General features: G+C 42.7%; 1 protein-coding gene across 1 annotated transcript in view; it reads left to right on the top strand.

The window, feature by feature from the left end:
• NRDC (nardilysin convertase) overlaps positions 1-16,524 on the top strand; it is a 32,782-nt gene that overhangs the window by 13,761 nt on the left and 2,497 nt on the right. Inside the window, exons 9-29 of the mRNA XM_067301236.1 lie at positions 543-616; positions 814-883; positions 1,297-1,374; positions 1,791-1,911; positions 1,990-2,048; positions 2,660-2,714; positions 4,461-4,565; positions 4,791-4,914; positions 5,449-5,535; positions 5,921-6,040; positions 7,518-7,569; positions 8,712-8,862; positions 10,025-10,152; positions 10,481-10,643; positions 11,987-12,018; positions 12,321-12,459; positions 12,997-13,044; positions 13,408-13,460; positions 14,063-14,146; positions 15,890-15,980; positions 16,305-16,421. Of these exons, the coding sequence (XP_067157337.1) occupies positions 543-616; positions 814-883; positions 1,297-1,374; positions 1,791-1,911; positions 1,990-2,048; positions 2,660-2,714; positions 4,461-4,565; positions 4,791-4,914; positions 5,449-5,535; positions 5,921-6,040; positions 7,518-7,569; positions 8,712-8,862; positions 10,025-10,152; positions 10,481-10,643; positions 11,987-12,018; positions 12,321-12,459; positions 12,997-13,044; positions 13,408-13,460; positions 14,063-14,146; positions 15,890-15,980; positions 16,305-16,421 (1,951 nt within the window). The remainder of the gene's footprint in view (positions 1-542; positions 617-813; positions 884-1,296; positions 1,375-1,790; positions 1,912-1,989; positions 2,049-2,659; positions 2,715-4,460; positions 4,566-4,790; positions 4,915-5,448; positions 5,536-5,920; positions 6,041-7,517; positions 7,570-8,711; positions 8,863-10,024; positions 10,153-10,480; positions 10,644-11,986; positions 12,019-12,320; positions 12,460-12,996; positions 13,045-13,407; positions 13,461-14,062; positions 14,147-15,889; positions 15,981-16,304; positions 16,422-16,524) is intronic.

Below are 16,524 nucleotides of genomic sequence, written 5' to 3'. Positions count from 1 at the left end.
TGCAAAAACTTTCCTAACTTAGAAAGCATTTTGTTTCTCCTTTCATTTTCTGCTTTTGCGAGATACTTATTTCTGTGGTGGGAATGCACTCGTGAAAGCCTAATGCCACACAGAGCCACATTTGTCTTTCCCCACCGCTGCCCTTCTGTTCCTCCTCCTCCTCGGCAAGGCAATCCCGCAGGCTTCTGTGAACCTAGGGCCAGCTGGAGAAGCTTGTTCCTGTGCTTGGCTTCCCCTGTCACAAAAGGAAGCCTTGTGTTGCTGCTGCCTGGGACAGAAGGAGAGGGAGGAGTTGATGACCTAAATCTTGGGTAATTACCAGTAAGCTCTGTCGTGTGGGCAGAGTGCAAGTGAGTGCCAGGTTCCCTTGCAGTCTGGGCCGGGCGGATCCTGCGTTGCACCCTTGATTAAGAGGCATCTTGGGGTTGCCTGGGGTACCGCCTCTGCCGCTTCAGCCCTGCGGATGCTAACCTTCCTGTGATGAGCTCAGCGCAGCCTTGAGTCCTTGCCACTAACATCCACTCTTCAATTTTCTTTTCAAGTGGTTTACCCAGACCGAGCTTTGGCCATCTGACTCAGCCTTTTGACACACCAGAATTTCACAAGCTTTACAGAGGTCAGTAAAGCAGATTTGTCCAAATGTTCTGAATACATAGGTTCATATTTCCTCTGTGTTTTACGGGGCTATAGATACTTCGTAGAATAGTTCTAAGTGGTTCTGAATAATTTTTTCACATCTCTTTCTGCATTATGTAAAGTTTCTTATCTACTGCTAATCATGTATTTACATTCATTAAATTTCTTTCTATTCAGTTGTTCCAATCAGGAAAGTTCATTCTTTGAGTATCACCTGGGCACTTCCTCCGCAAGAGCAGTATTACAGGTAAGGTGGAGCTGCATTTTCCTTGGGCAATGTTTATGTTGAGAATATTTTTACTGACTTTCACAACAAACCAAAGAATCTTACTTATTTGTGTTACAGTGGACTTTCATTCAGTATGGGGAATGTATTTAAAATGAATTAAGTTTATGCAGATACAGTTCTTGCATAAATTCAGTGGATTGGCACACAACTGAATTAACGTCATTCCTCACTGACTCATATCGGTTGTCATATTCTGAACTCCCACATCTCTAACTTGTTATCTTAATGCTATCAGTAAATGGAATACTTCTAATGAAGAAACAGCATATATTATAGTCGTTTGTATAGTGATTTGAGTTCTTCCTGTGATAAGTATTACCTCCTGGCATTTAATCTCCTTCATTTTTTTTTTTTTTTAATTTTTTTTTTAGAGTGAAGCCACTTCATTATATTTCCTGGTTGGTGGGACATGAAGGCAAAGGCAGTGTTCTTTCTTTTCTTAGGAAAAAGTATGTATTTTTTCAAGCATAGTAATTAAATGCTTTACTATGACTAAATTAAAGGTGAACTGTATTTTTTCAAAGATAAATATAATCAGGCCAAGTGTGCCTTTTTATATCAGCCTTTTGTAGTGATATTGTTTGAAGCTGAGAATAGTCCCAAGTAAGAAATAAGTGGTTTCTGATCTGTGTTTGGTCCATGGACCATTGGCAGCTGTGACTGATTTTTAAGAGTTCTCCCAAAGATAGCTTAGCTTTTTGACTGTTTATCTTAAATTCTGTATCCTAGAGTTACCATCTTAGCTGAAAAACTTTGTGTAAACTATAAACAGATTGGAAACCATAGAAGTAAAGTTATAATATGCTAATTGCAATTAAACTTAAGTAAAGCTGAAAGGGGTAACAGGCATTTATCCCTTCCATAGATTTTGGGCTCTTGCATTATATGGAGGAAATGGTGAGACAGGATTTGAGCAGAACTCTACTTACTCCATCTTTAGCATTTCTGTGACTTTGACTGATGAAGGTTACAAGCACTTTTATGAGGTATGGTTTACTGCAACTTGATTTTCTTACTCTTTTCCTAATGTCTGAAAAAGTTAATCAGTTCCTTTCTGTCTGCAGGTTGCCCATGTTGTATTTCAGTATCTGAAGATGTTGCAGAAAAGAGGGCCAGATAAAAGGTAAGAGTTTGACATCACAGCAGCTATTGCTGAGATTGTCCTCCCCATTAGCCTTTTATTTGTAGTGTGTGCACTTTTTGGTGGGAAAGATGTATCAGTGTAACTTCATATAAGTTTAAAAACCAGTTTGTGAAATGTTTATTCTTGCTTCTTGGAGCTTTTAGATTGATTTATTGTGATCTGATTCTTAATTTTATTAAGCTGAAGTAGTGTAAATGCAAGTTGTAAAAAGTAAGGTTACACTGAGTTAAATAAATAATAATAGATAGTGAGGTGCAGCTGTTGAGACAGGTCTCTGGAAGTCAGGAATGTGGTGTTCTGGTGTTAGCCTTTATGTTAATATGATATCAGATTTTGACAATTTGCGGTTATGTCTGTCCCACTTTGGAAAGCAGTTACCGGATGCCAATTGTGAAATGCTTTAACATGTTTGGATGGAAGGAGATGTATGTGTGTAAGACTGGTATCTAGGTTTTGTACCTGAAAGCATCACTGTGGAGAAACTCACTCTTGATGCCTTTCCTGGAAGACTGCTTTTTTTTCAGTTTCTTGATAAATGTGATGGAGTAATGGAGGAAATCCACTTTTATCCTTTCCTCCCTCCTTTACAGAATATGGGAAGAAATCCAGAAGATTGAAGCTAATGAATTTCACTACCAGGAACAGGTATGCCTCCACTGTTTTCTGTTGGTGTGTAGGTAAACCATAAAAAGGATCTAAACTCTTTCCGGATGCTCCAAGTCTTTTCAGAGACTCTAAGACTTGCCAGTCTGCTGTGAGCATCAGGATGATAGAAGTGCTGTTTTTTTCAAATCCTTGCATTTGTAATTGTCTTCAAAATGGCAGATCAGGACTATGGAGTGTCTTTGGTGACCTTCACATACTAGAAGAAAGTGGTATTTGCAAGTGATGCAGACAGCAAGGACTGCTGCCAACAACCCCAAATAGTATGTAATAGAGTAGTGGATTTTTTAGTAGGAGCAAGTTTATACCAATTTACAAGTGCATCTTTTAAATGTGCTTTTTTTTAGCAGAATACAGTTTCTATAAATTCATTAGCAAAATGCAACTACTATAAAATTGGAACCAACTAGCATCTCCTAGCAAAAGCTTTCCCCATAACAGTAGAGAACAACTAAAACTTAGTATCTCTGAAGACTGGCTATTTAATGTCGTACATAGCAAGAACATCCGTTGTCCTACATGCAGTTTTATGTTCAATCTCTAATCACTGCAAATGAGGTTGTCCCATTTGAAGTTTGACTTCATCAAGATGAAGTTCTGTAGTATTGAAAGCTTCATATTAGTCGTCTTGGTTCTTTTTGATGCTGCAAGCTAGCCTTTTATGCACCCAAAACTGTCACACTGCTCTAATAGAATATGTACTTTTCCAGATCAAGTCAGGTGGGGCACAGAAAATATTCATAGTTCACACTGGGGAAACACCCACTATTGAGAGTCCTGCCTTTCTGACCACTTGATAGTGTTGAGTTTGAGTAATCATTAAGAGGTTGCTGGCAACGCAGGGACTTCACTGACCAAGCAAGGGACGGAGGCTTATGTGTGCCTTTATGGGTTGTGTAAGCTGGTGTTTGGGACAGATGAATGACTTAGTCATGACACCCCACTGCATCGTGGTTGATGGAAAGAGCTGCTACTTGGCCATCCTAAAGAATGATAGTCACAGAGGCATGGTTTTGGGGTAAGCACCTGTCTGCCCTGAGGCAGGCTGAATGTTTCCTCAGATGTACAGTGTCTTAAGAAATTTTTAGTCATGTTTTCCACTACATTTATAAGACACAGATGTGTCAAATTCATCTCTTTTCAGAGCAGATGTGGTCTGTATCTGAATCCAGAATCTTTACAGTATGATGCTGGCTGGTTCAAAAAAATGCACAAAGTAAGAAGCTCTCCGCTAGGAAGTCTTACATGGCTAAAGGACAGTCTGTACTTTCATGTCCAAATAGGAGGATGTTTTCCTTCTCTGGATGCACATCCTCCCAGAGAACCTGGGGGAGGAGCAGAATCAAAGAGATGCCCATGCAGCTCCTCAGCTTGCTCTTTCTAGGTTCCAGATCACTTTAAATCCTGAATTGCTAGACTTGCTTGTGTTCCCAGAGGCAAGGAGCTCATTCTACTGGGATTTTAACTTGGCTAATGCTAAAGCACATGCTAAAGACTCTTTCTTCTGTAAAGGTGATGTCTCTGATGTTTCAGGATCCTCAGAGGAGTCCTGAGCATTAGATATGGTTATGAAGTATATTTGGTTTAATAACTGAAACTAAATGCAGTAACAAACACAGCTTGCAACCCATGCTCAACATACTTGACCACTCAAGCTCTTCTCAGCACAGAAAGTTGGTATTCTAGTTTCTGATTATGTGAAAAATAGCTTTATTTATTTATTTATAGACAGATCCAGTTGACTATGTGGAAAGCCTTTGTGAGAATATGCAGTTGTTTCAGAAGGAGGATTTTTTGACAGGAGACCAGCTCCTGTTTGAATACAAGCCTGAGGTAAATATTCTTCGAACTTCGACTGTATGTTTTGGTGAAGGGAAAATGTAGGCATACTGGGGCACGTTTTTTGCATTAATTGGATCACACTTTCTTTATTCAGAAGGCAAATCTCTTTTTAAGCTTATAATGTCTTGTTCTTCGTGTGTTGAGATTAAGACCTCTTAGCAGGGTCAGGCAGAGACAGAGTTGCATTTGAACTGAAGCGTTGTCTTGAACTTGCAGATCATTGCTGATGCCCTTAACCAGCTCACACCTCAGAGAGCCAACCTCGTTTTGCTGTCTGCTGCCAACGAGGGCCAGTGTCATCTAAAAGAGAAGTGGTTTGGAACGCAGTACAGTGTGGAAGGTAAAACAGCAGCGAAAACTTAGAGAATGTCTGATTTATGCACTAGGGTTATTGAAAGGGCGACAACACAAAATACAGCCACGCTGAAAAGAAGGTAAATGGGTGCTCAGTGCTAAGCTGACCTCGTTATTGCTCAGGTACTCGGTCCTAGTGTGTAATTGTTCTTTGTGCAGTATCAGTTGATTCCCTCTCCCTGGTTCAGCAGTGTTTAGGAGGGAGGGACTGCAGTGAGCCCTCCTCTTGGCGGCTGCTCAAGTACGGACCAGCAGCGAAGGACGAGGCATGTTGGTTAGTTGGATTGCTAATGCATGCAGGCCTGATTTGCTTTTAAACAGGGCTGCTTTGGTCCTGCACCAAGAGAGCTTTAGGAAGGGATTTAGACAGAATTATGATGAACCAGATGACATGAAGAAACTCTGTCATACTGCAGATGTTGGTGGAGGCAGTAGAAGCTAAGAGATGAAGCGACTGTTCTAGAGAATAGAATAATAATAGCTTCCTGTTGAACAAAATGCATTTCGTGTTTTTTAATAGATATTGACAAATACTGGAGTGACTTATGGGCCAGTGACTTTGAGCTAAATCAGGATTTACACCTTCCAGAAGAAAACAAATACATAGGTAAGGCACCTGAGCATGAATGAAATCTTCCCCCAATAATTTATTTGAGAATTTGCTAAGGTTTTCACACATTTTTTATTTCCATCTGAACATTAACTTTTTTCTGTAAATTAAAAAACACGGGAACTATGTTCATCTGCATTTTATTTAATACTCTTTTATTTATAAGTTTGAGAATCGACTCTTTCTAAGATGCAAGTTTATAGATCATATAACCATAACAGAGCAGGCCTCATGCAGTCAGTGAGAACTAACAGAGAGCTCTAGACACCTGAGAAGGGGAACTTTATTTGCTTAATCCAGCATGACTTCTATGACCTCTATGTATGTGGCCTCACTGTGGCTATGAGATACAGTAACTTCCCTTTTTTGTTTTTTTTGTTAGCCACTGACTTTGCTTTGAAAGTTGCTGACTGCCCTGAGACAGAATATCCGGTCAAAACACTAAGCACACAACAAGGCTGCCTCTGGTACAGGAAGGATGATAAATTCAAAATCCCAAAAGGTAACTGGCTTCCATTTTGTGTACTTCACAAACTGCAAAAAAAAAAGAAAAAAAAGAAAAAATTCTCTGAAGCAATGGGCACTCGAGTAGTGTTGATAATCTGTGGGGCTTGTTGCTACTTTTTGCCTTTCATGTGAGAGTGCTGCTTTACCTGCCATTTGTATATATATATATGTGCCATATAACCCTCCTTTTTGTCTAACTACAAGAAAGGTGTGTTCAGACTTTTGTCGTAGTATCTGTAGTCTGTTTGCTTTTCTTTTTTTCTCAACCATTCAGAAACTTGTTTCTCTCTCTTTTTTTTTTCTTTTTTTTTTCTTTTTTTTTTTTTCTTTTTTTTTTTGCCAGTCCTGGCTCTGGTTTGTCTTAGTCTGGATATAAGGATATGCAGCTGTTTAATGCTATGAAAGATTTTTGGTTTAGGTTGTTTATAAAAATCTAGATGCCAACTTACTTGCATGTTGCCTAATAATATGACCAGTCCCAGCTGTGAACTGGATTCCCCTTATGCGCAGCACTGTGAGTACTTGTTCCTGCAGTGTGAAAAGACAGTTCTGTGATTCAGCTGTGACTTGCAAGCTTCGGGTCACTGCTGCATGGTAAAATTGCATTTTCCCTTTTCGGTAACCCTGAGATTTGCCTTTTCTAATGTAAATTGTACATCAGAGGAGGAAGGGGTACAGCCTTTTTCATAGTGTGGGACAAGCTGCACACTCCATGCAAAACTTGTGCATCTCTTCTGAGGACTGTTTGGAATTGCAGGTCCACCAATGATATACCTAGATTCTTAGGGCTTTCCTTGCAGGAAATCCCTATTTTTAACAGCTGGAATTTTTTTTTGAAGGGCAGTAACCCATAATAGTGCTCACCATTTAAAATCAGTTCTTACTGTCAGCTCTTCCATAGTCTTTTTGATATATTTATCAGCCACGATAGAAGAGAAGCAGGTAAACTACTCTGTAGCAAGTACTGCTGATACCTCATGTTAAAATTACTGAAAAATACTGACTTCTGGAAGTTTAACTATGGACAGAATTTGGCAGACAGAATACGTGACTGGGAGCAGGGCTTGGGAATGAAGAAGCAAGTTTAGTTAGAAAGACTGCAATCGCTTCTACAGAAAGAGAAAAACGCAAGCTGGAATTGCGATAAGTGTGGAAAATGTATTGCTGTTTTCAGGCAGAATGTCACAATTGTTAGGGTCTGGTAAACAGACTTTTTGTGGGATTTTCTTAGAACTCCCCTTTGTTTATATTGATATTTTTTTAGGAAGGATTTGGGGCTGAAAACTAGAAGACATTTGGTGATGAGTAATATAAGCAAAACTATATTCTTGTAGCTGAATGACCATTTTCATTAGTCATGGTCATGTCATGGTCAAATCATGACCAAAAATAACCCGACAGAAATATATTTGGCTTTGGAAAGCTGCCACCTTTTATGCAATTGCTCATTTAAGTCTCTTTCTCCTCACCAGCTTATGTTCGTTTCCATCTGATCTCTCCGTTGATACAGCAGTCTGCAGAAAAGTAAGGATTACGTTATTTGTGCTTATCTTGCAGAGCAATTGAATTCTCGTGCATAGCCAAAAAGTACAGAAAAAGATTAATTTTAAAGTGGAATAAATTAAGGCTACCTTTCCTCATGTTCTTACGCTTCTGTAGTGGTTTTATCTGTAGCTGGGCAAGGGTGGTTTTGCAGCAGAGCATTACTGTAGCAGACAGACGTATGCAAGTAGCGTGGTGCGTCATTTCCCCGTGCAAGTTTTGGAAAATTAATATTAACGGCAGCAGTGCACGTACCAGGAGGAAGTGCTCAGGTAAGGAAAAAGAGCCGTCCACAGCCGTATCCAAACCCAGCAACTTGGGAGCAGGTAGGAGCAGGTGAAGAGACCGTCGCCAGCATTTGGATCCCGCGGTTTGTTACGCAGGCCTCGGGGCTGTAGTTCTGCACGTGCAGCACTTCAGCTAATCTTAGGCTAGCGCTGTCATTTGTAACAATTTTCATAGTGGTTTTATTATAATTCTGCTGAGACCTGCAAAAGGAATGCTTTGGGAATGCTTTTATAAATGTTTTCATTGGGACTTAGTTGGTTTGAAAGTTGAACTGGAGCCTGGGCAATAACAAAAATCTGGAAGTACAGGAGTGTAGTTCCCACTTTGCAGCCTCATTCTCTGTAGCTTATTTTTATTTCAGTTTTTATTATAGCTCAGTAGATAAATAGCAGTCTCATTACTCAAGTCTTCAGCATAGCAGAAGCTTCTTCAAATAAACCTGAGGGAGTCCCCCAATCCTTTACATAAAGTGTAAAAATCTCATTTTCTGTGTGACTATGCACAGTTTTGAGCATTGGCGTGTTACAATATGCATTCCTACTTTTTGAGAAATCTTAAATCGTACGAAGTTGGAATCTTATTCAGTGCAAAGGGTAGTTGAATGTCAAAATAATTTTTAAGTAGTTTTGTGTGCTTTCTGGGCAAAGTGAACTTGGCATTCTGTATTTCCAGGTTTTCTGAAAATTGGTTTTGAATCTGATTTTACTCAAGTATTCATTTCTGTTGGAGAACTTTTCATGTGTACCATCAGACTCATTGGCCCTGATTTTTTTTTTCCTCTTTCTCCTATTTCATCCTTTTTTTTTTTTTGACTCTTTGCCCCCTTCTCCACGCAGCATAGTATTGTTTGATACGTTTGTAAACATCCTTTCCCACAATCTTGCTGAACCAGCTTACGAAGCAGACGTCGCTCAGTTGGAATACAAGCTAGTAGCTGGAGAACATGGCTTAGTCATTCGAGTGAAAGGGTTCAATCATAAACTACCTGTAAGTACCGCTAATCTGCTAAGTACGCGTGCAGGCTTCTTTTCAATGCATGTGCTGCTTCTGCTAGCAGTAGTGGAGCTGCTCATCTGACTGGCCTAGAAAATTCAGTTTCCGTATCATTAGAATGACTTAGAAAAGTCTCTTGGCTGGAGTTTTTAGTATTTAGATGGGGTGTTTTTAATTGGAAAATGTGTATCTCTGTATATGTGTTCAGATATAAGGAAATGCAGAAAACACTTTTTCGTGTATAAAGATACAGTTTTGTTCACAAGCTCAAATTACTGACCTTTGGCTGGCTGGCTTCCTTCAAGTAGTAGCTGTGCCTCCGTTAACCCTTTAGCAGCTTTGCCTTTAAACAGGGCTGTGAGTCTCCCATGTTCCTTTAGCGTGTTAAAACCTGACTCTCTATAAGCTAAGGCTGTTTGCACATTGTCCGGAGAAACGTGTCTGAAAAACAGTTCTGTTTGCGATTTGGTTTGGGAGATGCAGCTTCTGAACGTGCTCATTTTGGACGCAGGTTTTCTCTGTTGGGTTGGTAGAAGCTCCGAGGGTGGGAGGGAACCTGCTCCCCTTCCCTCGCTGCTGCCCGGGCAGGACGCGGCAGGCCCAGGTGGAGGGACGTATGGGTTGGAGATAACTCTCCTCAGAGAGGAGAGAACTGCCCAGCTTCCTTAGCCTTTCGGTGCAAGGGCTGGACTGGAGTCTTTACCAAAACTGTCAATCATCCATCAGACATATTAACGTGAGATTTAACAGAAAAAGCCAGAGATGCAAATAGCCTGATCCTTTTTTAATCACAGATATTGCTCTGTTGTGAAGCCAGTCAGCTGTAACAGGAAAAGCTGAAATATCCAGTACGGAAGTGTTGATGTTGTAGGCTAGGTTTGTTTCAACAGAATGCAAAAACTCCTGTTTATTTAAGATATTGAAATTATTTCATTCACTTTTAAAAAATGCTGTCCTTTTGAAACTGTCTGTAGTTTGGTATATAATTGTCTAGTGATTTGTCTGGTGAAGAATGTCTAAGAGAACTGAGGAATGTGCTTTAGTAACACTGTGTTTTTTGATGTTGATCAAACAGGGATTTTTTTTATATGTATATGAAATTCAGTTTAGACTGGTCGTCTTTTCCAAAAATGACTTGAAACTGTTTTCTTTCCAGCTGCTATTTCAGCTCATCATTGATCACTTGTCTGACTTCAGCTTTACTCCGGCGGTTTTTGAAATGATAACAGAGCAGCTGAAGAAGACATACTTCAACATCCTCATCAAGCCTGAGACCCTGGCCAAGTGAGTGTCCATGAGAGGGCAGACGGGGGCAGCACCCTAAGGGCTGAGGTCGAGCCGGAGAGCTCCGGAATCTGCCCTGTGCTCGTGGAGGCTCTTCCAGGTTAGCTTGTGCCTTAGGGAGCTCGAGTGGCTCTGCAGCCAGGGATCCAGCTAGCTGAACCTGGCCGTAGCTGACAGCGGCTGCGTGGGGAGGGCGGGCTGAGCCCATAGCAGTGCTTCTGGCTACCATCTCCCTGTCTCCAGTACGTCCCTGAGTCGGAAATGGGATCTTTTACGTGAAACGGCTCTTGACGGTTTGTGATTTTTTGTTTTCCTCCTTGCACTGCAGGGACGTGCGTCTCCTGATTTTAGAACACAGCAGATGGTCCATGATAGATAAGTACCAGACGCTGATGAATGGTCTTTCCATCGAGTCTCTCTCATCCTTTGTTAAGGCTTTCAAATCGCAGCTCTTCGTGGAGGGTCTCGTACAAGGAAACTTCACAAGCAGAGTAAGCATAACTTCAGCAGCTGACCCTTATTGAACCTCCTGCTTAAAATGTGCTTAAATGCAGTTGCCGCAACTCTAACGCTGCTGCTGCTGCTAACTGCCTGCTGCTGCCTCTTCCATACTGGCAATCTGGAGGCTCGGTGGTGCAGGGCAGCTTCACCACTGACAACTGAGGAGCACTAGTGTGGATGAGTCACTGGGGAGCCCTTAATAGCCCATTTGAATAGGGGTTTTCTTCAGGAATTCGGATGTGAACTGCAGAGAGGGGAAGACGTGGTGGAAATATGCCTGTAGCCTGTTGCCACTGTTGCCACCATTTTTTGATATTGTTTGATATATTGATTTATTTGATATTGACAACTTTTGATGGTGGTGCTACAGAGGGAGGCTTCCCTTGAACTACATTTTTTTCTGGAATTTGGATTGCCAGCGTGGTTCGAGTAAACCTCACTGAAGGCCTGTCATCTTCAATCTCATTTAACACCTGCAATATCTGTTGAAGACTTCTACCCTGGGACTAGGTGACACATAATCCCATGAAGCTGTTTAAAATAGGGTTGTAACAGGGCTTAGCCCCATGAATGCAGCATCATGAGTGCACATGTTTGGCTAGGGAGAGGAGCCTTCTGCAGATGTGATTTATGCTAAGAAGTTTGTCTTAGCTGGCAGCGTTTGTCCTCAAACCGTTTAAAGCCTCCTGAGGAAAACCTGCTCGTGCCTTGTTGGAGGTCAGGTTCTTGCAATGTCAGCTGTGCCCTCTCTTGGGCTGCGGGGCAGCAGGAGGCCTGAGAGTCTAATCACAATTTGTTGAAGAATCTTCATTCAAAACGTTTTTGTTGCTGCCGCTTCTGCGTGAGCGAAGCTCCTGTCACACTACCGCGCATGCAACCCTGTAACTCCTGCATTAGTTCTAATGTTTCACTTACGTGCTCCCGTTCCCTCCACACAAGCCCGAGTCTCCTTCCCAAACTTCAGCTTCATGTGCGAGAGAGGGGCCTTTTGGGAAGAGGGGCCCTCCCACATGCATCCCGCGCTGTTGGGATGGCGGAAGCTTTTCTCTGGCTTTTGCACTCTCCTTGCTGGGAAGTTAAAGTGCAAGAAACTGATTGGAGACGTCCGCTTTGCTTTGCTGCACGAGGTGGAGGTGGCCCTGCTGACATCTCGGGGGGATTTAGGAGAGGGCGAGTCCTCGGGGAGGCTGCGGGGACGTAGGTGGAGTGCCAGAACGTGGCTGCGCTCTGCTCGGGGATCACTTTCTCAAGCAATGTACTGTAGCGTGTGCCTGTGAACTGGGGCTAATAATTCACTTCTAAATAAAGCTTATGTTTATGCTTTCTCTCCTAGGAAGCAAAGGATTTTCTGAATTACGTTGTTCAGTGAGTATCTCTGGCTCCAGCGCAGTTCTCACTGGGTAACTAAAAACAAGTTAAGATCCTTCTTTGGAGGAAGGCATCAGGGTGGGAGCGATGTAGAACCTGTCTTCTCCCATCCTGGGTGCAGTGCTGCCGGTGTTCCCTGGAGGTGGTGATTCATCACGGCAGCTTAAGCAGGACATTGTTCCGGTTTTGGGAAGAGGAAAATAATGTCCACTGGGGAGTGTAAACGTCTGGGGTGTTGTATTGGTTTTGGCCAAGATGTGAGCAGGGGTTTGACACTTTGCTGTTTGTACTAACTTCAGAAAGCTCCAGTTCGCTCCTCTGGCCCATCCCTGCCCCGTTCAGTTCCGGGTGGTGGATCTGCCAAACACGCACCTCCTCTGTAAGGTGAAAACGCTCAACAAAGGTGATGCCAACTCTGAAGTGACAGTTTATTACCAGGTAACGTGTTAGCTTTGTCTGTACAAGTTCATTCCCGCTGATACTTGCTGATGCTGTAGCTGTACTTACGTCACAGTCTTGAGAGCCAGTCTCTGGAGAGGGATTTTACGGCGTGCGGTGAAAACTAGCACAAATGCAGCCCCTTGGCCTCGGTGGCTAACCCCTGGTGGGCTCTCAAAGCACGTGGTGTTTCGTGCGGGGGGGGGGGGGGGTGCGGGTACGTGTCATCATGCCGGTCTCCTCCCTTCTCAAACTGGCATCTGCCCCCCCCCGCCTGTGCTAGCGGATAGGAGCTGGGTTTTGTGCCTTAGTTATTTCCTAGCTTCCTTATGACCGATCTTATGGTCTTGGGTGAAACCCCTCTCTCCTGCTTTGAAAGCCATTTTCAGGCACTTTTGACTGTCCCTGCTGTGAATTATAATGTCCTTAATGCTGCAGTCTGGGCTGAGGCTTGTATGTCGCAGCTGTCACCTTGGTCTGGACTGTAGCACCTAACTCCATGAAATCACCCTAAATTCTTCTCAATTTTCTTTTTAGTCAGGTGCCAGGAATTTAAGGGAATATACCCTCATGGAGCTGCTTGTGGTAAGTTGGCTGGTGTTTGTGTCTTTCCAAGCAGGCTTTTTTAGTAGTCCCAACCCATGAAAGGGTCTTCCCTGAAAACAGTGCCTGGAACTAAGTTAAGGCCATGGGGCTAAATGACACAAAGGTGACAGTATTGCTCACTGATTAGACTTTGAGTGGTCGGGACAGGATACCCAAACTGCCTCAGTGATGGAAAGTAGGGGAGGCAACGTTTCTTTCACTGCCACCCCAGAAGATTGAGACCTTTCCTAGTTCAGCGGGTGAAGCTGGAAAGGCAGCAGTTCATTTTTTTCCCATGTTGCGATCCGGGGTGGCTACAGAGGAGCATCGCTGCTTCTGTAACTCACTTGTGCTCTGTTTCAGATGCACATGGAAGAGCCTTGCTTTGACTTCCTGAGAACCAAGCAAACCCTTGGGTGAGTGCACTGTATCAGCGTAGCTCTTATTCGCCTGCTTTTGCTATTTCCTAGTATTTTTACTTCCTGCACAGTGGCTAATTCCTGGCTTATTGTAACTGAAACAGCAGCATTACACATCAAAACCAAGAGCACCCTTCAACACAAACTCCAGCCGAATTGCTCTAGATTCCTATAAAAATTGTATTCATTAGCAGTAAGCTAACTTGGAATTAGCAGAAAGTTGTTCTTTCCATTTCCCAAATAATTTGCCATTCCGTGTGCTCATCGCTGTTTTCATAGCGACTCTGTGGTGGTAAGACTCCATCGGAGGCATCCTCTATTCCAAGAAACTGGAATGAGTTTTTCACAGCTGCAGGTGTATCGCTTTCTGTTTGAACTGGTTTGCAGGAATTATCAAACACAAATACTCTGCAAGGCTTCAAAGGATTTCCTAAAAATGAGAAAATATTGAAGTGCTTTGATGGAGGAAAGAATATTTTGAGGCTTTGTAACTGAGATTGTTTTGTAAAGTGCCAGCACTATTCTAACGTGTAGGTTTGTGCTGTAGATGAGAATTTTTGTGCTTGTGGAATGACTTTTTTGTCTCCCTGTGCTTTAAGCTACCACGTGTACCCCACCTGCAGGAATACTTCTGGGATTCTTGGGTTCTCCGTCACTGTAGCAACGCAGGCAACTAAGTACAAGTAAGTGCACAGTGCTTGATGTTTCCAGCCTTGCCGCAGCGGTCAGGCGCCTCAGAGCTGCCTGCGCTCGCTTCTGCTGGGGGCAGCAGGGCCTCTGCCCCGTGTCCGGCTGGGGCTGCGGCACCGGCACCGGGGCCTGGCGGGTTCGGCTGCAGGAGGCTCACGCAGGATCCACCTCCGCAGCGGTTGGTCAAAGTGATCTCGCAGGCTTTAGGCCGCACCTGTGGGCCACAGCCTTTTCTTTGCCCATTGCTGTGAAGAGCATTAACCGCGACACACTGCGCCGCTGCGGGCGCGTGAAAGAAATTGAAACGGGTACATTCTGTACAGAGGAACGTTGTGCTCAAGAGCCCCGGGGGAACGATGGGGCGAGCGAACGTTCAAGTTTATCGAGTTTTGCTGTGTAAAGGGATGCTGTACTCGGCACCTGTTGCAGCTGTAGCCTGAATGTGAAAGACCTCGGTGTAGAGCGTGTACGTACGTCAACGGGCTTTTGGAAAAGTGATGGCTAACAGGGCGGTCAGTGGATGATGCATGTTATTAGGTAGCAAGCGTCTAAGACCCACTGGATATAGTGAGGTAGCAAACTAAATATGTGGCCATATTACATGCTGTATTTTGTTTAAGTAATGTACTTGCACAACATCCAGCTGAAGAATAAGTGCTGAGTGAAGCTCACTTAATCTTTTATTTGTTTTAGTAGAACAGGTCACAGCTGACTTAAGTTTGCTTTTGCTTGAGCTTTGGAGTGCACCTCTTCTCATGTAAGAGTTATATGCAGTAATGTTCACCTGTTTCAGGCCAGCAGCTTTTATTGAACGAGGGAGTTGTATATGATCCCGAAGGGAAGCTGAAAGCAGCACTTCTTGCGTTAGCTTGTAACACTGCTGACATAGGGACGGAAGCAAAAGCAAGAGCCTCCAGCTTCTGAAACTGCTGCAGTCCTAACTTGAATAGAGATAAATAATTCAACGATTAAATAAAATATCACCCTGCCCGTTTGAACATATTCTCCCAGGAGAGAACACTGCCTGGCTTTTCTTCTGACCCAGTTTCTGCAGCCAGACCACTACTATGTTTTTGGTTAAAGCTGGGGCTAACTACAGGTATTTCCTCCAATGACCTGTACTAGGGAGAAGATCTGTCAAAGTTAAAGCGGATATATGAAATAGCTGCAGCTATGAAAAGGCTTCTCTGTCAGTGAAAGTTTAATTGGCACAGAGTACTGCTACCTCTGATTTTTACATTTAAATGACACTTCCAGTATTGAGTTCTGTCATCTATGAAGGTTTAATATTTCAAAGGTGTCACAATCCATCACATCGCATACCCTCTTTCTTTCTTTTTATCTTAAGTGATTAGCATTTACCTGTCAACGTGCAGGGCTCAGAGCTGAAATTTAAACTGCAGTCCTGATGCAGCATGCTGTAGCGAACGCGGCCGTGTTTAGTTTACTGCAGCTTGGGTCCCCGAGGGGTTTAACATTGCAGCAGCTACCTCCTCTTGCACGTTGGTTGTATAAAGTTCTTCTTAATACAAATAAGATCTGAGCACTGGTTTTTACCTCCTGATAACAAGGAATATAAAAAGCTGGTGGTCACAGCTGTGTGCTCTTTCAAATGCAGGGAAGGGGCAGAGGCCCAAGTATTCCCTCTTAATGTTTAACTGATTGCTGTTCTGCTACTTTACACCTCAGTATTGGTTTTTTTTTTTTCTGAGATGATTTAACTAACTCTCTTTTAGTTCTGAATTGGTTGACAAGAAAATAGAGGAGTTTCTTTCTTGCTTTGAAGAGAAAATCAAGCATTTAACCGAAGAAGCGTTTAGCACCCAGGTAAAAGTTGATCTTAAAAAGCTCTTCCTTAACTGCTAAATGCTATTGAAACTGGAGGATGTGGTTACACCTAGTGGCTTATTTCTGAGGCTTTCTGCACAAAGGCCTCATTTTTGACTCCTGCCTCTCCCTGTCTGCATTCATTCTGTTGCCTCTTGCTCTTCTGGAAATTTACAGTTAAGTTTGAAAACAAGTAACTGCCTTGTTCGATGTAATTTAGGATTTCTTTTAGTATCACTGAACACAATAGATGAATAGATAGATCGTAAATTAAGATACTTTAAACCCTTTAAAACCAGTTGTTTTGTTTTTTCTCAAATGTAGGTTACAGCTTTGATAAAGCTTAAAGAATGTGAAGACTCCCATCTTGGTGAAGAAGTAGATAGGAACTGGAACGAAGTTGTGACGCAGCAGTATCTCTTCGACAGGCTTGCCCGTGAGGTAGTTAGTTATGAATTCCTTTCAAAGTGCAAGTAATGCAATTTTCTTTTTTTGTTGTTGTTTTTTAAAATAATGCCAAATGGAACATGAGCACTTGCTTACC

Source organism: Apteryx mantelli, chromosome 8 (genome assembly GCF_036417845.1).
Source record: "Apteryx mantelli isolate bAptMan1 chromosome 8, bAptMan1.hap1, whole genome shotgun sequence".
NCBI classification, from domain to species: Eukaryota; Metazoa; Chordata; class Aves; order Apterygiformes; family Apterygidae; genus Apteryx; species Apteryx mantelli.
This window is presented reverse-complemented; position numbering and strand designations above follow the sequence as displayed.